Raw genomic sequence first — 25,076 nt, forward strand, 5'->3', positions numbered from 1 at the left:
AGGGACATCTTCACATGCATTCTATATGCAAATTTATTTGTTGTTGAGCTAAAACCACTGGATAGGAGATTTTATCAACAATGTGTGGGCTAAAAAGGAACAAGAGCCCCCAAATCTTTAAGAAAATATGAATACAAAACATTTTGCTTCTTCATCAAATGCCCATGTTTGTATATATTTAAAACATGCACAGCATCAAATACTGCACTATTTGGCATTCAATTGTAGAGCCACAAATATTGAGAAAAATATATAAGAAAGCACACAAACTTATAAACATTCAAAATATAGTGGTTAGCTGGAAAAATGCAAACTACCCAATATTATTCTTTACCAAATGTTTTCAACTGCTACCAGGTTGTTTTTTTAAATATACTTTTAAGTTCTGTGTTGAATTCTTTGTAATTTTGCAAACACAACATCTTTGGTGAAGAGAAGGATCTACAACAAGGGGGGGGAGTGGCTTTAAAAATTTTTTTTATTATGACATTACTTCTTTACTCCTAGAATTTATTTTATTGATAATGGACTATATAAAACACCTATTCCATCTGTAACAATGCATTTAGAGCTTTGAGTGTTTTAACATGCAAAAGAGTGGGTCTTTTTTCCTGAGATTATAAATATTATTTAAATTCCTACATATACAGTAGCACATATTTGAATTCCCAGCAAACTCTGTGATGGTTCAGAGCTGCCATAAAATTCTGCAACTGGATGATTATTTATAATTACATTTTTTCAGAAGATACTTTCTTTAAAGATCAAAAGTCTAGGTATTAGCTACAGTAACACTCTAGTTTTATCTTTCACACAAGGGAAAACCTTTCTTAATCTGTGTGGCACTGAAAAACCACCACAGACAAAGGTTTCCATTTATAGGGTTTATATGCCTTTTAACTAAGTTTTAATTGAGGGACTAGACAAGAATTCTTTTTAGCAAACTTTGGACATTAGCAGTGCATTCTTATACATGCACAGACATATACAGTTCAGTGTGTTTTGAAACTCTCTGCAAAGGTCAAATAACCACAAGAAAAAAGTGAAAATGAAGATATGTGCAAATGGATTTTGCCCTGTGCATTGAGTAGCATGTACATCTTCTATGTTTGACAGTAGGATCTTTAACAAGGCAAAGTTAAAAGGAATCCCCAAAAGAGGTTTTTTTATATATAGGTGTATGAACTTTGGAAAATTTTAAAAGCAACCTGGACTATCCTCTTTATAATCTGATGAATTGGGTTTGCTTGTACACATTTAAAAGGAACAGGGTTTTCATGGAACTAGAGAAGCAGTAACAAATGTATGATGTCAGGTTGGTGTCCTTTTTACAAATAACTCTTTAGTAGTTGTATGCTGTGCTTTACCAGGTGCTATTACTCACATATTAGGAAAGGAACAACTATTGGGAGTAGTTGTGATACAACTATATCAAATTCAGACAATGCAGTTTTATCATCTGTAGTCAATAGGAAGTTAAACTGTCAATTAATTCATAGATCCAAGATATGGTTGAATCAGTAGGAGTGACTCAAAATACACAGTATTGGTTTATACAAAAAGAGAAAGAAAACTAAAGACTCTAGTAGGGTAATGTTGAATCATCCCACTCCAACTGATCTTGCCTGGTTGTATTTTGTTTGTCTCCTTTATTCCCTATGGCTTCTTCCTCTTCTTCTTCTTCTTCTTCCTCTTCACTCTCATCTGACTCTGCACTGGTTGTATCATCTTCATCTTCAATTTCTTCCTCATCACTTTCATGTTCTCCACAAGGTTGTTCATATTTCTATGTATAATAAAGAAACATAAAATGGAGCTGCTGATAAGAAGAAAAGAACCTTCTAAAGTTTATATGTAAATTTCTAAATGAGAGTGTGTGGTTGGTACACATTTAGATATACCCAAAAGAAAAGGAAAACACCCTTCAAATGTATAGTCATGTTTGATAGAGCTAACTATCAGCTGAGAAAATTATAGACTAACAGATTTACCAAGAGATAAATGAAAGTGACCTCCCTTACTAAAATTCACAAAAGCTAAAGGATGAAACTAAGTAACAAAAGCAGTTATATCATTCAATTATATATGACCTGACATCTTTTCTATAAGATCATATTAAATAATTAATCAGATGAAACAATCCAACTTGAATGTCATCCATCTGTTCTTGATTAAGCAAGCACTTCTACTCATTTTTTTCATTGTAGCTTTGATACAGAGATATTCATCAATAATACATTATTAGATTCAGCATGTGGAAAAAAAGCCAAGCTACAACTATTAAAAAATGTAATATGACCTTCCTGAATGACTGAACAAGGACACTGTCATTAAAATGTATGCAAAGTTATTTTCGTAACTCCAACGTATTATTGATACTAATAGTGTTTACATCCTTCTAAGATTAAACCAAATTTCTTCAATGAGAGCTGATATAGTAATTCCATGAAATATAGAATTCTGAACAGCCTATCTACCCGTTTTCCCAAAACCAAGATTCTGTCTTATATTTTTGCCACCAAAAAAGGCACCAGGTCTTATTTTCAGGGTGTATGCATTGTCCACTGACTTCACTTCACTTGTGGACATTCCCTCCAACATCCGTTTTGCTGTCAGAGGCCTTCAGAAATTTCCTGAAGGCCTCTGCAGCCAATAACAGAGCTCCAGATCAATCCAAAGCTCTGTTACCAGCTACAGAGGCCTTCAGGAAAGCCTTGTAGGCCTTGCCAGCTGCAAAAAAAATGGGCTGGCAAGGCAGGTGTCTGGGTGTGCGAGGCCTGGCTGCAACTGTCTGAAGGTAAATAGTAGGGCAGATCCACCACCATCCCATCCACTCTCTAACTTAATTTTTGCCAGTGTACCCAGCAGTGGGCAAAGTCTTAATTAAGGTTTATTTTTTGGGGTAGGACTTATATTGGGCATGTATATAAAAATCAAGCTAGGACTAACTTTTGGGGTAGGTCACATTTTCGAGGGAAACATGGTATGTGTATCTGGGTATATCTTTAGATAGACTAGATAGATATCTTTTTATGACACGTGACAACATTAGAAATAAAGCCAATATAAAAGTAGGAAGGATGTTTTTCTTTTCACCCAATACATTTAATAAATATTGGGGGAGTAGCCAAAGATGATTTTTGAAAAAGATGTCTGCATATAAATGAAAAATAGGACTGGTAGCAAGAATATAGCACAATATGGCTGTTCTACTTACTTCCATGGGATTGATTGTGATAGTCAGAGCTGAGTCATCCCAGTCCATTTCATTTTCTTTATTAGTTTCATTTTCCTTTGAAGTATGGTAGCAAGCTGAATGAATTCTGTATACCCCCATAGATATGATGAAGACTAAGACACTGACACAGATTATGATGATGATTGTAGCCATACCTGGAAGTACTGAAATGAAATAATATGGAGCAATTTAACATATTCTTCCAGTGCCATTTAGGTATATTTAGTGCTTTTAGCATTTTCTTAATTAATAAAGCTGCTATGTTATAATTATAGCAATTTTCAGCATTCATAATGATACCTAAATGTAACTGCAGTTACATTTGTTTTGTTGTTGAACTTAAAAAGAAACCATTACGAAAAGGATAACAATACAATTCGCCAATAGAGTTTTTTTAAAAATAAAACATAGAAATTTTATCTGTAGGTGATCATCACATTTAAAACGTCTTTTGTGTATAGAATCCCTTACTATTATTATATAATTCCAGCTCTTGAGTTCCAGAAACTATCCACACAGTCAGTGAATACGTAAATGGATAATATGTCTTCCAATAGAATCAGATACACAATATCATCATCAGTATGGAGGACACCTTAATGCATAAAACTATTTATACAAAATTATCCTCCTCACTTACTCATTTTGTATGCATGGATACTAGAGGTGCAACACATGTAAAATCTAGGGAAGAGTTTATTTGGTGCCATCATGTTCTTTGTTCAGGCCAAGTTCACTGAGCAAACGAAAAGAAGAATTTGGCAAGGGAGTTTAATGAGGCACCCACAATACATCTTCGTAAGTCATGTGTTTATACTTGGTTCACCCAAAAGTGTGAGAAGGAACAAAGAATGAATAAAAACTCTCTAATTATGCTTGAAGAAGTAAAAGCAACAATGAATGGGCATGAGTTTATGATGAGCACCTGGCATGCCAATGGCAAGTTTGTTTTCCTGCCAGAAAACTATCTGGCATATATTTACCACCAATGCAAAGACATTACAACATTGAATAAAAAGTCTAGAGATAGGAGCAGCAAACAGAGACATTTAAGCTGATAAGAAAATACAATGATTTATCAGTAGAAAGAAAGCAGATGTCACAACAGAAATTAATAGTGGGAGCAACTCTTTATATGGACAGAAAAAGAGAAAAGCAAGCTCAGTGAATAGAAGGATGCCAAAAATATTCTGTATCACTGAAACAATAAAACTTAGGGAAGGAAAAATAAAATGACACTTCAGAATTAGAATATTAGGTTCCCGTGTGACAGAGAAAATGCAGCTATTAAGACAAGAAAAAGAGTTGAGGGAATTGGTTGTTCATTAATATGAAGAACTGCAACAAGTGTATGCTGATCAGGCTCAATGGCATATAAAGTCTGCTTGTGCCACTAGCATAGATCAGTTTATAAGAGAACAGCTTTCAACTCTAATTAAGTCAAGCAAAAATTAATCCTTCCTGCTAGGGCACATGTTGACATATAATACTTCAAGAAGCAGCTATAAGCACATTGCCACAGATTTTGAAAACCTTGGAAGAAAGCTTAAGGCCCTGAGGGTTTAAGCATTATTTTCATGGAATAGGACAGGAAAAGGAAAGAAAAATACTACAATTACTAGCTATGCAAATTGTGTTGATGGGAAAGATACTGTTTCTTAGATCATGGTTTGAGTTGTGTTGATGATGAACTGTTTATAACATATCAACACATTTGATGTTTATAGCATCACAAGATGTCTTTAGACAAAGAATGGTTTGTTTGATTGGGATTGAATTCCCTACCAATATAGGGATGGCAGTTTGGTTGGACATCTGGAATATGAATTACATGAACGTTCTAGATAGCATTGCTCCAAATGGCCTTTCTCTCTCTTTGTCAAGTGACAATTCATTATGATACTGGTGAAACTGGAACATTGACTGTGACCAGATGCATATATAAGCTCAAATATGAGCTTACATTATGGCCATATTGAAGTGTCAGTATTTTTCCACACTTAGAGCTTTTACCTAATGCAGCACTTTTTAGAGTGATTTGGGCCTTGGTAGGAAGGATGGGCCAAATGAATCATGAATGGGTTGTTGCGTGCATAAAATAATGCATGTTTGCTTTGAGTTGGAAGTTGGATGCATAGAATCTAATCAGCTGATAGAGGTGACATCTGGAAATGTTATCTGGGAGGTTTTTGAGCCTGTAGATCTTGATGAAGGAACAGGATTCTTGGGCTTGATCCTTATCCCAGCTGCCTGACAAGGTGCTATTCCTCAGTTTTTAAAATATTTTTAGTAATGATTTAGGGAGGAGGTGAAAGAAGTGAAAGAAGAAATTGACTTAACTTCAAAATTATCTTTCTGAATGAAAGAAAATAGGCTGAAAGTAACTACATCGAATTTAACCAGAGTTAATAGGTGAGATGAAGGCCATGGGCATAGTGTGTGATATCACCCAAGCACTCAACAAATTTCTAATATCTTTATCAATAAAATGGTAAAACAAGAGCTATGTTAAATATTGATTCACAATTAGCTGAATGCTAGCAAACATAAATAGTTTTTATTATATATAGTTTTACATCAACTTGGAGAAACATATTGAGTGGAATACTACCTTTGTACTATTCAGAATGTTATTAATAACATAACATATTTTTTCGGAGTATAAGACGCACCAGAGTATAAGATGCAGTAAGGTTTTAGAGAGGCATTTTTTAAAAAAAGTAGGTAGGTGGATAGAGGGAGAGAGAGAGATAAAGAGAGAGAAATATAGTAGGTAGGTAGGGAGAGTGAGTAGTTAGGTTGCTAGGTAGATAAAGGGATATATAGAGAGAAATAGAGAGAGAGAAATACAGTAGGTAGGGAGAGAGAGGTAGAGGGATAGAGAGAGAGAGAAATACAGGGGAGAGAGAGAGAGAGAAAGAGAGAGAAATACAGTAGGTAGGTAGGGAGAAAGAGTGAAATTAGGTAGGTAGGTAGATGTTTCAGGTGTATTTATCCATGTGCTGGAGAAGGAAATAGCTGGCAATCTGCAGCACCTAAGACTTTGTTTCTGCTGGCACAGCACTTGATCAATGTAATTCTCTTCAACTACTCTAACTAAAGAGCTTTCAGAAATCGGGAAAAAAGTGTTTACTCTGTAAACCTCCCAAAAATGGCCCGTTTTTCATGAAAACGGGCCCATTTTTTTTCAAAAAAAAGAAAGAAAGACATGAATAGCCTTTAGGGGGCTTGCAGAGTGCTCCTGGGGTAGTGGTGGGGCCAAAAACGAGCAAAAAGTGGCCCATTTTTTGCAAAAACGGGCGCATTTTTTTTTCAAAAAAATTGCATGCATAGCCTTTAGGGAGCTTATAGAGTGCTGCTGGGGGCTGGGGGGGGGCAAAAACAGGCTGTTTTTCCTCCCCTTCCCAGCCCCAAGGAGCTCTCTAAAAGCCTCCATAAGGCTATGCACGGCCATTTTGGTGAAGGGGCGGGGCTTCGAGAAGCAAAAGATGCTGTATTCAGTGTATAAGACGCACCCAGATTTTTTGCGTCTTTTTTGAGACAAAAAGGTGCATTTTATACTCTGAAAAATACGGTAACAGAAAGGTTTGAAGGGACAATTATCAAATTTACAGATCACACAAAATTAAAGCAAACAATCAGAAAAATGATTTAAAAGATTTAGTTAGGCTTGAACACTGGGCCAAAATGAATTATATGATATTTAATAAGATGAAATAAAAACTCCTGCATCTGAAAAGAAAAAATGAAAGGCACAAGAATAGGTGCAAGGAAGAGATCTGGCTTGGTAGTAATACATATGAAAAGAATCTGGGTGGTCTAGTGCAGGGGTGGGGAACTGTGGCTCTTTTGCGACTTGTGGACTTCAACTCCCAGAATTCCTGAGGCAGCTATGTTGGTTCTGGAATTCTGGGAGTTGAAGTCCACAAGTCGCAAAAGAGCCACAGTTCCCCACCCCTGGTCTAGTGGATCAGAGGCTGCACATGAGCAAACAATGTGACGTAGCTGACAAAAATCAAATGCTATTTTGGAATGTATTAAAACTAGCCAAGAGTCCATGGGAGGTGAAATTGGCCAACTATTCTACTATATTCTTCCTTGTTAAGGCCCATTGGGAAAACATGTCTAGTTCTGGGTTTTTAAAATCTTCTAAAAAAGATTTTAAAATGGTATTTGTTACATACTGACAAACAGTATGGTAGTTTCCACCAAGGTCCTCTGTTCTGGTGGGAACAGTATTCAAATCTGATTGGTTGAATAGTCTGACAGCTCCCTATAAAAAGGCTGCTGCCAGACAAAGCCTTTGTTGGATTGTAAGTAATTGTCACTTACTAAAGAGCTGTTTATTGCTGAAGACTGAGTCTGCCTCATCTATTCACCCTATCTAACACTGGTGACGAAGTGGGATTGGAAGGCAACTAGGCACCAAAAAGAGCAAAACACAATCCAGCGAGTCAATCCAGCTCGGAGCGAAGCGCGGCATCGAGCAGCCATCTTAAAGCAGAAAATTCAAACTGCTTGCCAAGACAAGAGGACCATGCACGCCCCACCAGCTCCATACGACCCAGCCACTGAGCACTGAGACTCATATATGATGAGGTACGAATGCTTCCTCGAAGCCAACAACCTCTAAGGCCTGTCCGAAGGTCGGAGGAAAGCAATGTTCCTGAGCTACTGTGGACCAGACGTGTTTGAGACTGCTAAAGACTTGTCCAAACCAATGCCGATCCAGTCAGACACTTGGTTGGTCCTACAACAGACCCTGCGGACACACCATGCTCCCAGACCGTCTAAATACGTGCGGAGAAATTAATTCAACCTCTGCAACCAGAAGGAAGGAGAAATGATCAACCAATATCTTGCAGCACTTTGAAATGCTGCAGCCTACTGCGAGTTCAGGGACTTAGACGAACTTTTGCTGGATAGAATCATTTGCGGTGTTCAGGACATTAGTTTACAGAGGAGGTTGCTCGCCAAGACAAACCTCACTCTACAAATCGCCCTGGACGAAGCCAGGGCTACCGAGTCTTCGACCAAGTTGACAGAAACGCTAGAGGCAAAGCAGCTCAAAGAGTATGTGCAAAAGTGCGGAAGTGCATTGTGAGACTACGAAGCCAGAAGCTTCAAACAGCAAGGACGACATCTACCACATGTGCACTGACCGCAAAGAATCGCCACGGAAATTTGAAACTCGTTTCTCGCCTTGCGCCGGCTGTGGAGACAACCCTCAGCCACTGCATGCCCAATGAAACCGAGGAGCCCATCGCCTACTACTCTGTCAGCTGCCGAGTGGAACTACAGCCAACTGGACCATGAGGCTCTGGCTGCGGTAGCTGTTGTATAACAGTTCCATGAGTACTTGTATGGCGGTGATCTTAAAATCATCACGAACCATAAATCGCTTTTGGGCTTGCTGGCTGGGGACCGACCTACCCCGGCATCGCTGTCACCATGAATGTCTTGTTTGACTACTTTCCTCATGGCCTAAAGCTACCATTTCATTCATCGACCAGGCACCACATTAGGGCATGCTGATGCCTTCAGGCGGTGCCCTCTTCCAGAACTGCTTGCAGATCCGACCCCTGAGACACCAGTCCTGCTCATAGACTGCCATAAGGCTGGTCCTGTCTCCTCCAACGAGGTTGCCCACCACTCAGCTAAAGACCAGACTCTTAAACAGGTTTTGAACTGGGTGTGGATGGGGTGGCCCAAGGGCCAGTTGGCCAGAGTTTAAAATTTTTTTTGCTAAAAGGGACAAACTGCCTGTTGTCAATAGTTGTCTAGTGTGGGGGGATTGGGTCATTTTTCCAACCAAACTGGGGTTGCAATATTAGATGCCTTGCACATAGGGCATCCGGGAATTGTCCGGATGAAATCTTTGGCCAGGAGTTACATGTGGTGGCCTAACATGGATAGGGAGATTGAGGAATGGGTGGCTACCTGCACACAGTGCTAGGAGTCCAGACTAGCTGCCCCAGAGGCGCCCACTAACAGTATTTATTTTAGTTTGAGCAGTCTGATTTTAGGTTTTCAGTTGTTTTTCTGTTTCTTCTAATTTTGATGGAGATGAGCAGCCAATAGGTTGCTAGAAGAAAAGAACACCACCATCACCACTGCCACCAAGGAAATATGCACCATTGTGTTGTGGGTGGGGTGGGGTGGAGGTGTTTAGAAACTTTAAACTTATGATAAATTGTTAAGGAAACAGGTGCTCCATGGTAAGCTTGAGTAGCCTTAAGGAAATATATAATATCAATCTTCATTTAAAGGAGCAGGAAGGAGGAAGGCAACTTTTTTCCTTTCACCAGACATATTCAAAGTGTAATGGTATATGGGAAAGACCTTGGGAGAATAGGCAAAGAAATGCTGCCTAGGACATAATCAGAAAAGAGTCAGTGTAGCCTCCAACTAGATAATGGGCAGGGGAAGAAGTTCTGAAAAGGCCCTCAGTTTCTCAGGCTGTAAAACAGAGGATAGGAGAATTGTACTTTAGACTGGCATGATTGCTGTCAGTTTTACCATGTAGAAACACAGGAAACACAACCAGATGAGCTAAATCTATTTTATTGTAAAGCTATATAAACAGAGTTATCCTGCCATATTAAATTACAGGAATTCAGATTCCAATTGAATGTTAGAACTTTTCTAACAATAAGAAATGGTGGCCTCCCCTTCACTAGATGTACTTCTACATAAAGAGAAAATAGGTTAATTTTTGTTAAATCCATTCTTATAATGTAATACCTGAGCTTTGCATATTGTTTGTGCTTTCCTCTGGGTGATGGATAGTTTGGAGAAATTGTGGCTCTTTTATCATCAGATTTGCATATTCCATGGAATTAGAGTTGGAATTATGTAGAATATTAACCTAGAAGAAAACAGGAACTAATATTACAAATATGTATTCACAGTAATACTAATCAGATTTTGCATAATAGTCAAGCCGAGAATTTATATTCAGGCAGAAATATTATCAGGTCACAATTTGCATTTGCTTTATATGAGAGCACTTAATCCATAGGGTAATGATTTCAGATTTACCAACTAAATCAGAGGAAATAATTACGAAAAAAGAGACTCTCATACATTTTCAGGGGTGATTATTATGAGATCGGTTGATCAGTACCTAATCAATTGCACCCTGAATACAGCAAGCTAGTCAACTAATGCTGGAGAATATATTTCACAACTATCTTGTTTCAGCAATATTCCATAAAAAACCCTCAGTTACAAAACCACAAAGTTCAATGAATGAGTAGAAATAACAAATATAAGGAGCGTAGGCAGTCTGTTGTCTGTTGGCAGTCTGTTGTCCACAAGACAAATCCAGTGAGCAATCCGAGTGCAAGTTCATTGTCTTGTGCTAATATTGTTTCAAGTGACTTTCCTCAAACCTTGCTAAATTTAGGCACTGCTATTAAACTGAATGCCAGATTATTAGGATATTCCCCTGGGAATTCCAGAAGCACAAGGTATTCGCCTTGTATTTCTAGAATTCCATGGGGAATGTCCGAATAATATATAAGGTCCTTATAGCAGAATAGATCTATCCTGCAATAGAAGTCAGTAGTGGCTGAAAATTCCATAGATCTAATCATGACAAACAATCGACATTTATGTTCTTGCATCAGATCACATACCAGCTGTTCTCAGGTGAAAACCTGATATAGTATGTGGTGCTCAGTGTAAATCATAGTTCTAATCCTCTGGGATAAGCACATGAATGTCATAACAAGTATTTCTGGATTGTTCTCAATTCTGTCCTAAAGTAGTCATTTAAAAATGTGTCTACTGCACAGAGTTCTATATTTCACACACTTGAGAAACAAGCTCTCAAGAATGCTGACTATATTAGATTAAAAGAAACAACATTTGTGAGGGAAAAATTATTCTTTATAAATAAAGAATAACCTCATTTCAGTCTCTGGTTTAAAAATGTCCTAGTAAAAAAATATTAATTAAATTACTTAATTAAATTAATAAAATGACGAGAAAGTATCTGCCAGCTTTCCTAGATAAACCAGATAGGAAACATGAGTAGATGAGTTATATCTACTTTATTGTAACACTACATTAATACAATCTTGCAAACCTGAAAGCATAAAACTTTCAGACAGCACTTTTAATTGTTTAATTCGTTAAGGCATTCCTTTCTAAGTTTCTTTCTCTATGCGATGGCTACTATGTGATGGCTTCCTTGGACAGGTCTTCAGATGCCAGTTCAGATGAGGAACAGCCAATTTCAGGACTGTCAAAGAGGGATGTGGAGGAACATCAAGAGGTTCCCAGATACTGTGAGTCAGAAGTGATGAGGCCAAGCACCACAGAGCCATCCAAGAGGAGTGACTGGATGAGTGGCTGCCTGAGCTAAGGACATGAGAGGGAAAGCTGCAGCTGAGAAACCCAGAGGTTTCAGAAGCAGAAGGCATGCAACTGCAGCTGATCAACAGAGATGTGGAAGAAGTGCCTCTTCTTCGTGATCCAAAAGTGCGTAGGGTTCAGAAAAAGCAGGAATAACAAAGGTCAGCTAGGCTACTTGTGAGGCAGGAACTTCACTCCTTTTGATGGATGTACTTAGAAGTGGGTATTTAGTTCAGCAAGTGGAATGAAACAATGTGTCCATTTCCTTGCCTTGCATTCATCAACTTCCTTGTTTCCTGATTTGGACTTTTTATCTTAGATCCTGACTCATGCCTTGACCTCTGATTTGCTTCACAGATTTTGCTTGTGTCTCATGGACTTGTTTTTGCCTCACAGACTTGCCTTAGCCTTGCCTTTGTCTTTTGGACTTGTCCTGCCTTGCAAATTCAGTTTGAGTTTGTTTCTGGACTGAACTGTGAAGTCTTGTGGGGTTGTGTGGTTGTTGATTGGAATTTCTGGGGAAAAATATTTGGTGTGGAAAGCCTCAAATAAAACTTTTACCTCACCTGTGATATATGTGTATGTGAGTAAGATCAGGACACTCTGACTGTTAAGTTACTGATGGTTCTGGCTCATTTGCCTGATTGTTTCCTAGCCAGTATCTCTTTCATCCTTTCCCTGAAATCATTCCCACACTCTATTATAGTATCTTAATTTATTGCCTGGCTTTATGTCTGCACTGGTACCTAATAACATATTGAGAAATAATCACATGTTCACTAAGTTACCTGAAAATTATGTTATATTAATAGATACCAAACACTGTGCCTTTTATTTTATAATATAAAGATAATTGTTAACTGTTTTTTTTTAATGCTACTTACTTCTAAATTGAATTCATTGCTGGTATAGCGCCCATTCAGTTCTGAACATTTGATTCTAAACTTTCTATCAGAAAAGGAAGATGTATGCCAATTACGATAGCGAATTTGCCGTAAAACTTTTTCATAGTTTTTCATAGTGTCCACACCTGAACCAGTAAAAACAATATAAAACATAGTAAATGTCAAGAAAAGAGGGGGAAAAACTGTGAAAACTATACCAGAAGTAAATACATATTATCACTTCCTTTAATCCAGTGCTAATGTTTCTACAGGCAGCTTCACAATCATTTGAAAATGATACGAAGACTACAAATTCTGTGTATCTCAATAATCTAGAGCAGGGGTGTCAAACTGGCAGCCCACGGGCCCGATGCGTCCCAACCACTCCAGCTCCATGAATAGGAAAAATGTCGTGAAAGGTCATGTGATGGCAGTATGATGCTGTGAGTTTGACACCCGTGATATTCTGCTTCATTATAGCAAAAAGATGGAAACATGGCTCTTCAGATAGTGTTGAACTGCACTATTTAATGGTTCAACCAGCACAGTCAATGGTAATTGATGCTAGGAAAGGTAGTTCAATGTAGTACATGTTCTTTGATCTACTTTCTATAGTCAGTAATATCCACTTCATTTTCAGTCAGATAAAGATTAGGATCTTCATCTTGTTTGATAGGGTAAACAGTCAATGGATTTGGAATTTCTCATACCGAACTGCTTTCTAACTTCTGCCATGCTGATGTATTTTATTCTTTTTAAAAAAAAAACAGGTATAACATAGCCATATTAATTTAAGATAAACTTATTAAATATTAGGTTAGGATAAGATACAGAAATTTAAAAAATGCTCAAACCATATATTGAATATCCAGCTGTAGAGTTAGTGGCTTCTATATGTTTCCCTTGAAGGTCTTTCTTGTCCAACTCCAAACACTCTTGCTTGGGATCCAATTCTGATCCAATTACCAAAATATCACAAAAATCCAGATTGTGATCCATTTTTTCTAACAGAACTGGTTTATGATCTGTGAATAATATAATAATAATAAATGTCAAATAACATTAAAAAAACCCAAACATTACTTTTCAAATTGAATTTATTTACAGGGCACTATACTCAGTTGACCTTAAGTAGTGTACAATTGTCAATCCATGACTGAAAAGAACAAAAAACAAAAATATATATATGCAAAACTGCCTTTGAAAAGTAAAGGATTGAATTGTTAATTTGAAAAGACACTTAATTCTTAGTGACAGCATACAGGTGATTTTCTTGGCAATATTACAGAAGTCTTGTACCATTGGCCTTTTTCAAAGTATTCTGTTTGGGTTCCCATACTTGCCAATTCCCTGAAAATCTCAGGTGTCTCAACAAAGTACTAATCAGAGCTCATCCTGCCTGCTTAATTTTGCAGATGAACCAAGATTGATAAGTACCTCCTGAGACAAAACAGAATTACATAATGATAATTATGCTGATTTTTAGTGACTGTCATTAATATTAACCGAGTAGTCATAAATCCTCTTGAGATGTGTATTTAGATAGATAAACAGAGATACCCATTCCCACTGAAATGGAGATAACTACATCAATCACTATTACCAACAAAAATATGGTAGTTGTACAGTAATTTTTTTTAAAAAAATCCTGCCTTATAACAAATTAAAATCAGATAAATATCTAGATGAACTAAATATCTAAATAACTAACTAACTAAACTAAATAAATGGAGAAAAGGAACTAATAAAATATCCACAAAATATCCATTTAGTACTATTTCCATTCTTTAGCTTGTCATTAAATATAGATAATGAATAAGCATATTGGTTCATCTTGTCATTTTTAGAGAATGAAGACTTTTCAAAAATGAATGACTCATATCTTTAATCCATTCCTTAATATCAAGAGGATATATTTCTGTCCATATACAGTATGTCAGCTTATCCTCTTTGCCAAACTCCAGTTAGCAACAAAAATCTTATATATAAATCTAATATAATTTAGGAATGTAATTTATCCTTCTCACTATTACTATTTTAGGACTTTAAAAAACAATTCTTCAGAATCTGGTAACATTTTTCATTTGTGTGAATACAATTGAATCACTAAGAATGGTTTATATTTTCTGAACAACTGCATCTAATCAAAATACTTTAATTTTATCTATAATGGATGGATGGATGGAAGGAAGGAAGGAAGGCAGGAAAGAAGGAATGAAAGAAGGAGAATATGATGAAGATGAAGGAGAACTTGCTGTGGCAGGATGTGTATTTCTATAATTATTAAATTCACAGTTTTATTCACGATTATCTAAAAGCTTTTTCTGCAATAGTTTGTATATTCTGGGCCTATTTAATACTTTAAAATGAACTGAATGCTGTTCCTGCATGCGCAACCTGGCAGCGCTTCTGGTAATCTACATATGGAACATGAGTTTTGGATTCTGAAGAATATTATCACTAAAAATAATTAAACTATATAGAAGAATTTCTCAGCTACCTCTATTTGGTATCAAAAATGTTTACCAAATATGCAGAGGATCTTTATATAAACAAATGAGATAAGCACTGTAAATCAACCATCACTGTATTTTAGCTGTAACTGCTTTCATATTCCTTAAGACATAATCCTTGATCAGCTTGGTATTGATCCCTACAACAGAATTATTTATATATTTTCAGGTGTTAGGAAGTAAAGCTTAAACATGGGTTTCCATATTAATGAAAATTGATCATGCTGAAAACTCATTCTTTGGGAAAGTACTATATAGATAAAAATGCCATCATTCAGTGATGACTGTTATGAAAGAAATGTGTGTGAATCTGTATGCAAAATGTTTTAAAATTTCTTATTATAGTTAATAGCATAACATAGAGAATCTCAGCACCACTGGCAAATAATTTGTAATACAGAGCAGAAGGCTGAGGACAAGCGGGTATAAGTATTTGTATCATGAATTATTCCTCAACACTGTAAGGAACACTGTTATAGAATGAAAAGTTTAGAAAAACAAAACTGTGTGTCATTAAAGATTTCAGCTTCTTTGAGGTTTGAAAATAATAATGCTAGAAATAATCCAATAATCCCAAACATTTTCCAACACTAATTCACCAACTGGTTATAAAATGTATTCATGCAAAAATGACTTTTTGTACATCATTCTAAATCAAAATGCAATTTTGTTGAGCATGGCTGAGATGTGTGAATTCAACTAAAATGTCTTTTGCATGCCATCAATTAAATGAATTATATTTTATGATGAAGGCCAAGGATATCCATTTCTGTCACTTCAGACAGATGAACCCCCCTCCCCACTTTAACATGCAATAGATCAAAGTTACATTGTTCACTATTTATGTGTCCATCCTCTTGTTGCAAACAATGAAAAACTTTAGGTTTTATCACCTTTTCACCAATAATAATTAGGCCACAGTGTTTACAATAAATGAAATTATTGGGGGTGCAGGTTTGGCAACACTATTGCTTCTAGACCTAATAAACTCTGAGAAATTAGTTCACATAAACCTTATTTCATTAGTGTGATGTACCAAAGAGCTTACTGACATTCTTTAGCTTCTTTTCTGTTTTCTACCTGTCCTGAGCCAGCTATTTAATTAAAACAAATTGACACAACTGGAAGAAATACAACTGTTCAGCAGACATAACTAGGCAATAACTAGAGTTACCTAGTTAACTCTAAAATGTATGTATGGCACCTAATTACCATACTTAATTTGACTTTGCTCCATCACATGCTATATGAAGAGCTCCTCTTGGAAGTGATTCCGAGGCTGCTGTGCCTAGTTCATCACTGTGTTCCTTATGGTGTATAAATAACAACTTTTCAAGGCATTGGTGATAATAAACAGTGCTATCTTCTTACAGACTTTTCCAATTTTTATAGTTTGATGTGGATATTAGCTTTTAATTAATTGTGGGTTAAATATTTACTATTTTACTATTACTATTTTACTGCCCATTTTTTGGTACTTATTATAATCAATCACTATTTTATAAATGCAAATCAGTAAATATTATAAATAAATATGCATATTATAAATAGATTAAACAACCAAGGTTGGTCTGCTCAGGTTGTTATTTCCCAAAGTATAACAGGAAACTTTTACCATGGCATTTTAATATTTGGTAGTTATAAATGTTGCACAAGACAGCATTGTCAATGTTGTCTCCCTAACTCTCCAGAGCTCACAAAGGACAAAGCAAAAGAAATAGCTGTTCTTTTTTTTTTTTTAAAGTTCTTTCCCCTCCCTAAATCAGTGCTTATCTGATATATGCTTTGTTGACTGGAGTGAACCAAGTAGGGGAAGGCTAAAATAAAATAAGCTCCTGCTTCTCCAATGTATTATGCACTTTACTGAAGGACAATAATATTTAAGAGGCATAGACCATATTATCTAGCCTTAAACAATTTTCTTCCAAGGTTACAACCATCTTAGCGGAGCCTGTTTCTATACGTTATTCATTTATATTTGGTATTAAATTCTACTTAAGTCATGAAAATCATAAACCTAAAAAAACCCCCGCATTATACCTCTAGTTACAGTTTCCTTCAGGTCAGAAGGATGTTCCATTTTAGAAACCGTGCTGACAATTCTGACATCCGGTAAAAGAATCACTCCTCTTTCATGTTCAAATTGTGTGGCAGGTCTTGCAAAGTGATCCATTCCAGTTATTGTAATCTTGGGCTCCTTGGCTTGTAACACCATTATATAGGCATCTATATCTGGAATACTAATGCAGGTGTCTTCACCAAAACATCTGAAAAATATACCATCTAACTTCATGGAAGATTAAGCATTCATTCATTTTTCTTAAGAAACACACAGTTGAAAGAGAATATTTATCCAGAAATATTGGGATCTTTGCACACTTTGTTTTTAACACCTACTCACTGACCAGCTTCAGAATTACTCAGTCCCATATGAGCATTAAAATACAGTTTCTCAAATTATTTATGAACAGCGCAGCATGCCATTGACAGGTATGATCTTTACAAAGGTCACTGCACCCATACAACTTAAACTCATAAATAACATAACAAACAGTCAATGGTTAAATCTGATTAAATGGCTTATGTATTTTTAATGACATACTCAAACTGATACTTAACAGGCTTGATAAAGCTATCTTGTTAAATGTGCATTGAAAACCTAATTGCCTATTTTATACTCAATGCATCAGGAGGCCATTTTGTACACATCCCAGAACTCCATGGGCATGCAGGAATAGTAGCAATCATAGTCACTGTAACAATTAAGCTGCTGGCCAATTTATTAAAAGATGAGTGTTGCTGATAAAACTCTTTCACTTATGCCAAAATTAAAAAGCCCTCAACATGAGTTTACTGATGCATTGCTTCTATTATCAAGCTTAGTGAATTTAACTTACTGGACTTTGGATGACACTTTAAGGCGGCGAATACCTGAAGTTGGAAACTGTCTTGAGTTGATATAGGAGACTTTTTGGAGAGCTTGATTTATATTCTCAATGTCATCTCCTTCTATAACAAGGACTGACTGGGAAGGATTGAAGCGATACTGCAGAGGTGGTGAAAGGATATAATTAGTTTTTTTAAAAGGAAAATGATATAAGGCAACTCATTGTAACACCTAAAATAAGCCTGTTCTTAGATACGGTCATCATACCTTTAACAAAATAAAGAAAATCTGTGATTTCATTAGTTAACACTTATTTCATTCCAGTTAACTTGAATTAAAAGCCAAAACAAATACTTTGAATCAAAATAAATTTCTCTACAATCCAGATTTAACTAGGGCAATCTACCATTTCTATACATTTGTGTATACTTAGAAACAATTTTAACACAAATGTTCTTGAAAACTAGATACAATATTTCTTTTTATTGCCCTATTTATGTCTCAACCCAATTGCAATTCCATCAAGGCGTGTCACTGTCAGGCCAACTCAAAAACACTGCATGAGACTTGCCCCTGACAGCTTGTTTCGTTTTTGCCACCTGCTGTCTAACTGGCTCTGAAAATGGCTGAAGAGGTGAAAATGAATGAAGAAACTTGCACCATGCCAGCTTCTAGATCAGAGACTAAAAATGTTTTGAAGCTGAAACATTAAACTTTGGATTCTTTTCCCCAATACACAGTTCGATCATAGAAACAACAGTTGTCAATACCAGATACTGCTGCAGGCAAAATGGAAAACAAGAATTTTCATTCTCTCTAGCAAATAAACATCATCCTCAAACAGGACAAACAAATGCATTCTTAAAGGCTGAGGCAAGTGGTGAACTTGCATTAGATGTTGGGATGCAAGTAATAAGGGTGGATATTGAAATGCAACATACCCAAGTATGATTCTTTCTTTTAAACATGTGTTCAGTGCTTACAAAATTGTCTCCAGCAGCTAATGGTTCATTGAAGAACTGCAGGAGCTTCAGGGTGCCAAAAAGTATTACTAAGTATTACTAATACATAACAAATCTTCACTCTTTAGTTACAGTAAGATAATTTCATCAAGCAAGAATAATCTTTCTGAAGAATGATTTCTGGGTTCAACTGGTAAGCTATACAAGATTCAGGGAAATTTCCTTCAGCAACTCCTGATGACAAAAACAATGTATAGTGTAATCTTCAACTAAGTTTGGTGCAGGGGCATCAGCTTCAAACAGTTTTGAAAATGATGCTTCTGGTTGCCAACTCATTCTGAGCATAATGTATTCTCAATTGATCAATATGACATTGCCATACTAGACCATCTGAACATTAAACTTGTATGCCACTAGTACTTTGATCTCAGTGACAGTTGAGGGAACCAACTGGTTCCCGCTCCATAGATCCTTTCCAAAAAACTCTTCATTTAACAAAAATAGGAATAAAGAACTTTTCCGGTTCTTGCTTACTTTGTAAATATTACAAAGAATGAAAAGTCAAGACTATTTTATATTCATTGCCCCATATGTAATTCACCAGAACTGATTTATGTTTTGAGAAAGGAGTAGTATGTTTCTACGAGAAGGAATCTGACCCATTTTTTTCCAACAATTTGCTTTATTTAATCCAAGATTACCTGCATCATCTTCTCACCCTACCTATTTGGTTGAAGATTATTTAGGTGGATTAAGGAGATTGTAAAAGTTTGGAAAAGCATATTGTTCATAAAATGCTTAAACTTCTTTGATAAACACACATATGTTATCTAAGATGATAATATCAGGCAATCTATGATTTCCAAATAAGTGGTACAATGCTATTATTGCTGCAGACAGTTTTGAATAAGAGTTCACCATCCATTAGTTCTTTTTCTAAAATAGTCTCACAAAATCAATAGGGAGTCATCACAAGGTGTTTTTATTACTTCCAAGGAGAATACCATTTTTTTTCCACTGCCCAGATCAGTCCCTAGCCAGTAAACATACTTCTTGCCAAAACATTCATAATGTTTCAGGAAATATGACACTTTGATGGCTCCTTACAGTAACACAATTTCTCTGCTAGAAAAAAAAAAACTTTACGGTGAGATGTCTCAAGTTGATGGTTTTGAATGGCTTAAATTCCAGTAGCCTGTGAACTGACCAACCCTTATACAGCCAATTTAACACATGAGTTACTTTGGGGTTTCAGGCAGGCAATCTTGCAGTTTGATCAGCCTGAAATGGTAAGTGTGGGAGGGCCATCAGCATTAAGAGTTCCAGCATTGATGGCAATTTAAAATCTGGCATTTTATGTAGCAGGTAAATCAGACTATCACCTCCAGCTATTGTTATTCCTGGCAATAGATGAGTGAGTAATCATCAGCATTAACCAGGAGAGTGTAATGATGCATACAAATATTAAGGGTACAGGCTTTGTATTAGAAAAGATCCCCAAAAGAGTTTTGAAGTCAGTATAAATTTCAAAAATATGGCCAAAAAGAATCTCTATGGACCCTTTTGACTCCTGGAATAAAGCTGGGGCCTCTTTTTCAATTTGAACATAGTTTCTTTCCAAAGAAGACAAAGTCCTAGAATAATAACAAACTGGCACCTGTATGTTGCTTGGCATTGTGATGAAACAAAGTTCCAATATTGTAAAGAAAAGCATAGCAGTTTCTTTTTTTTCATAATAAAGCAAAGAAGTATTTTTGTTTAATTTTTAGAAAGCACACTGCCACTGAATCCCTTTTGCAGTTACCAAAGAAGCACTGCAGCTAAAGCTTCCTCTTGTGGAAGGAGCATATGATAAAAATTGAGAAGCAGTAATAAAACTTGAGTTCCTGTTTTCATTTTCTAATGGTACATAATGTATTAGCAACCTAGAGCTAAGGACACATTTCCTGACAGTTAGAACAATTAATCAGTGCAACGATTTGCCTCCAGAAGTTGTGAGTGCTCCAGCGTTGGAAATTTTTAAGAAGAGACTGGACAGCCATTTGTCTGAAATGTTGTAGGGTTTCCTTCCTGAGCAGGAGGTTGGACTATACGACCTCCAATGTTCCTTCCAATTTAGACATCTTTGACTGGGTGAATTCTTAAAATCTAGTAGCAAATTATTCCATTTTTTATCTTATATTTAGGATTTAATTAAAACACAGCATAATACTCAAGATTCCAAAAAGCAGAATCTTTGAAGTAATGGAATATTCCACACAATATACAAATGCTGGAATTTTGAAACTGGAATTTTAGAGCAGATAATTTCCCACGTTGGCTAATGTAGTTGGACATCTGGATATAGTATCAGAAAAAAACTATACTATCTCTGTTTTAATGATTCCTCCTACTCCCATTCCAAGAGCAGCAAGCAGTACAATGCAAGCAATATTAATGGATGTTGTATATTTACTGTAAATATAGCCATATTTACAGTGCATTCGTAATCTGTACAAAGTCTAATTTTTATATTAGATTTCATACTGGCCTGGAGCCTCTACGGGGATTATAGTGAAATCAAAAACCTCCCTCTTTTATGCATATGTTAATGTCAGGCATTTACCAAGGAGTGTGCTTTTGATCAGGCAGTTCTAACTATCATGTTGGCTTTTTGTAATGGAATGTGTGGATGAATCTGGGGATGGGGGGGAAAGATGTTACCCAGGAAACAAGCGGACAAGAGATGGATCTTAATGCTCAGAGAAAGGACCTTAGGAAGGACCCACCCAACTTGATCAGGAGATTAAAAGTAGAGACTGGAAGTTTGTTTCTTCAGACTTGCAAGATTTTCTTAATGTAGAATTACAATAAAGTAGGATTAGCTTATCTAGTCAGGTTTCCTGTCTGATTCACTTGGGAGGGCTGACATCATTTTAAAATGTTTTTTGAGTATACACAAGTATTATTCAATATTTCATTGCATTCTCTTTGTTATTTATATCACACAGCATTGCCAAGCGCTTGGCAACTGCTCTGTGATATAAATTTTGACCACATGACCACGAGGATGCTGCAATGGCTATAAGTGTGAAAAATGACCATGTCACTTTTTTCAGTGCCATCATAACTTTAAATGGTCACTAAAGTGACTGTTGTTATTCAAGGACAATCTGTATTTATGAAATTCCACAAACTGAATTTGAAGTCGGAAAAAATTATAATGTAATACAATGCAATACATTTTTGTAGAAATTATTTTCAACCTTTACAGAATTTGAGAGTGTTGATTCATATTGAAAGAGTTTCTAGAATCTTTAATGACAAAAAAATCTGTTTACCACAAGTTCTGTTTTCAATATAAGTATTTTGTTTTTTTGAAAGAATAAAAATTGTGGAAAGTATAGAGCTCAGTTTGGTAGATTGAATGCATCTGTAATATATTTGTCCCACTTTTTATCAATACTTATCTGCTGTGGCTTACTCCCACTGGTGGGATGTCAAATTGTTTGTATACATAATGTGTTACAGTTTGTGAAATCTGTACTTGGGGCTTGACTTTTTAAAAATTTCTGATGAATTGTTTCTAGAAAAAAAAGTAATTTGTGTCTGTTTAGTATTACACAAAAGCAAATGTTGATTTGATGCAAAGATTCAAGAAAATCCCCAAACTTGCAATCTGTGCTAGAACCCTTTTTGATCATGCCAATATGTCATGGCCTCCATAAACAATAACAAAAAAGGTTTTATCTTTTGCAGACAGTTCTAATTATAAAAGTTTAGTGTCATACTTCCACAACTTATCATACCATATTATTATATTATTATTAGCATATCAGACATTAGTACAATTGAGAGAGGTTAGAGATATTTCATGACAAGAATCCTCCACTCCTCTGCTCACAACAGATTATTTTATACCACCAGGCTTGAAATTTGGGGCTTAGACAATTTAGAATTACGCTGCCTCTGGTCTGACCTGAGCATAGTACACAAAATTATCTGCTACAATGTCCTACCTGTCAATGACTACTTCAACTTCAACCGCAACAATACACGAGCTCAGATACAAACAATATAAACGGTTCCAAACTCAATTGCAGAAAATACAACTTCAGCAACAGAGTGGTCAATGCCTGGAATGCACTACCTGACTCTGTGCTTTCATTCCCAAACCCCCATAACTTTAACCTTAGATTGTCTACTGTTGACCTCACCCCATTGCTAAGAGGTCTGTAAGAAGTGCACTTAAGCACACCAATGTGCATACTGTCCCTGTCCTACTGTTCCCACTTATTCATAATCATGTTTATACTTATATCTGTTATCTTATACATGCTTGACAAAATAAATAAAATAAAAAAATAAAATAAACTTGCAAAGGTTTTTTTGGGGTAGGTGTGTGTAAAGTCTTTCACAAGCATTCTTTGATTTTACATACCTGTTAATATGTATTTGTGTTGCATCTCATAGGAAACTCACTTGCTTCTACGCAGAATCATTTCACTGACAGAATGAAATGGAAATCCTGAATGGTTGTGAAGCACTTATACCATTTGATTTCTATAGGTTTACACTAGAAAGAACACAGTTGGTATCCCAATGTTCCACTTTTACTGTGTCTTTGTGTGACTTTATGGCAAATTAGATTGCTTCTTGGAGTGCTTTTGTATTCTATCTTGTGCTCTACACTTCATAAATCAGTTTTAGATGTTAGTAAAGATTGCATCAGTTCATTTCTTACCTTTATTCCTTGGCCAAGACTCTCCAGGGAATTAATATCCAGACCTTCCTTGCAAGCCTGCAAGCAGGAAATCACTTTTTGACTCTTAATTTTCCCTGGCCGTATGGTAAGACTGGCAAGACTGCCATGGAAATACTGAGTATATCTGGGCTTTGTGACTTCTCCTCCTATTGAAAAGGAACCACAAATTGTCTTGAGTAATAATTCATACATGCATATATTTTTGGGAATATCAATATTGTCAGCACTGTCATATATGTTTGAAACAATTGATATAATTAGGCTGCTATTCTTATAAACAAAGTTGTAAGAAGAAAATGACTTATACCCTATTATTTTGGAGTTAAATAATTCTACTTATAGTTCTATCATCATTTATTGCACATAGATGTGAAAATATATCCTAGCCTGAAACATAGCATTAAAAAATCATTTCTGTAATATATGATGGAAAAACTGTTCAGTTTAGAAACAGGATAAATTCAACATCTCATAAGTATATGTTAAATATATGAAGAGATTCGTGTTCAATATAGTAAAACAAAAAGCTGAAAACAACATGCCAGACTTAAAAATAACATATCAGCCAAATTAAATCTAAACGGGGAACGGTAATATCTCTAAAAGCAGAAATAGAAATCTAAATTAATAAAATGTCCAGCAATTTGCTTAGCTACAACACAAATTTACATAATACTTCTATGCTTCTCTGTAATGGGTTTCTTGAAATATAGATAAGGAAAAAAATAAACAGTTTCAGTAATATTGATGTGAAAAGAAATTATACATTTGCCGTCATATAGGAACAGATTGGCAAGGTTTCTATGAATGCGCATGACTTTCTCTCTCTTTTAACCTTCCGGGCAAGTGAATTCTTACAGAGATTTTCAGAGGATCAAGATAATAAGTGGAGCCATGGTGGTGCAGTGGTTAGAATGCAGTATTAAAGGTTGACTCTGCCGACAGCCAGGAGTTCATTCCTGACCTGTTCAAGGTTGACTCAGCCTTCCATTCTTCCGAGGTCAGTAAAATGAAAACCTAGATTGTTGGGGTCAATATGCTAACTCTGAAAACTACATACAGAGTGTTGTAAAGCACTATGAAGCGACATATAAGTCTAAATAATAAGTACTATTGCTAGGCTTATGCAGAATAACCAAACATACATGATATTTTTGAAAGATAATAGTGGCAAAAAGTATGGATCTAAAGTATGTTAAAATCAGACACAAAGCACTAATTCCATGAGCTACAATTAAATCTGTGGTACAGTTCTCTCCATACTGAAATATTCCAGCTAATAGATTCTTCAGACGTTTCCACAGTTTATGTATTGGATTTTGTGGGGTTTCAAATATTAAAACACTGTCACACATATTAGGTATATGTAAATATTAACAGTGGAATAGTTTTGTTTTGGAGAAAGAGGTTCAGGTTCAAAAGAAATAGGATTCAGAATATCATGTCATCAGTTATTATAAATGACAAATTTGCTTAAGATGACATTG

General features: G+C 35.9%; 1 protein-coding gene across 1 annotated transcript in view; it reads right to left on the bottom strand.

Moving 5' to 3' along the window:
- Positions 1-488: 488 nt before the first annotated feature.
- CLSTN2 (calsyntenin 2) overlaps positions 489-25,076 on the bottom strand; it is a 284,420-nt gene continuing 259,832 nt past the window's right edge. Inside the window, exons 10-17 of the mRNA XM_081953844.1 lie at positions 23,569-23,735; positions 17,894-18,042; positions 17,037-17,263; positions 13,338-13,508; positions 12,484-12,629; positions 9,983-10,106; positions 3,218-3,402; positions 489-1,786 (exon numbers count right to left, since the gene is read on the bottom strand). Coding sequence (XP_081809970.1) covers positions 1,583-1,786; positions 3,218-3,402; positions 9,983-10,106; positions 12,484-12,629; positions 13,338-13,508; positions 17,037-17,263; positions 17,894-18,042; positions 23,569-23,735 — 1,373 coding nt within the window. The 3' untranslated portion in view covers positions 489-1,582. The remainder of the gene's footprint in view (positions 1,787-3,217; positions 3,403-9,982; positions 10,107-12,483; positions 12,630-13,337; positions 13,509-17,036; positions 17,264-17,893; positions 18,043-23,568; positions 23,736-25,076) is intronic.

The sequence above is a fragment of the Natrix helvetica genome, assembly GCF_964273705.1.
Source record: "Natrix helvetica genome assembly, chromosome: 5".
NCBI lineage: Eukaryota > Metazoa > Chordata > Lepidosauria > Squamata > Natricidae > Natrix > Natrix helvetica.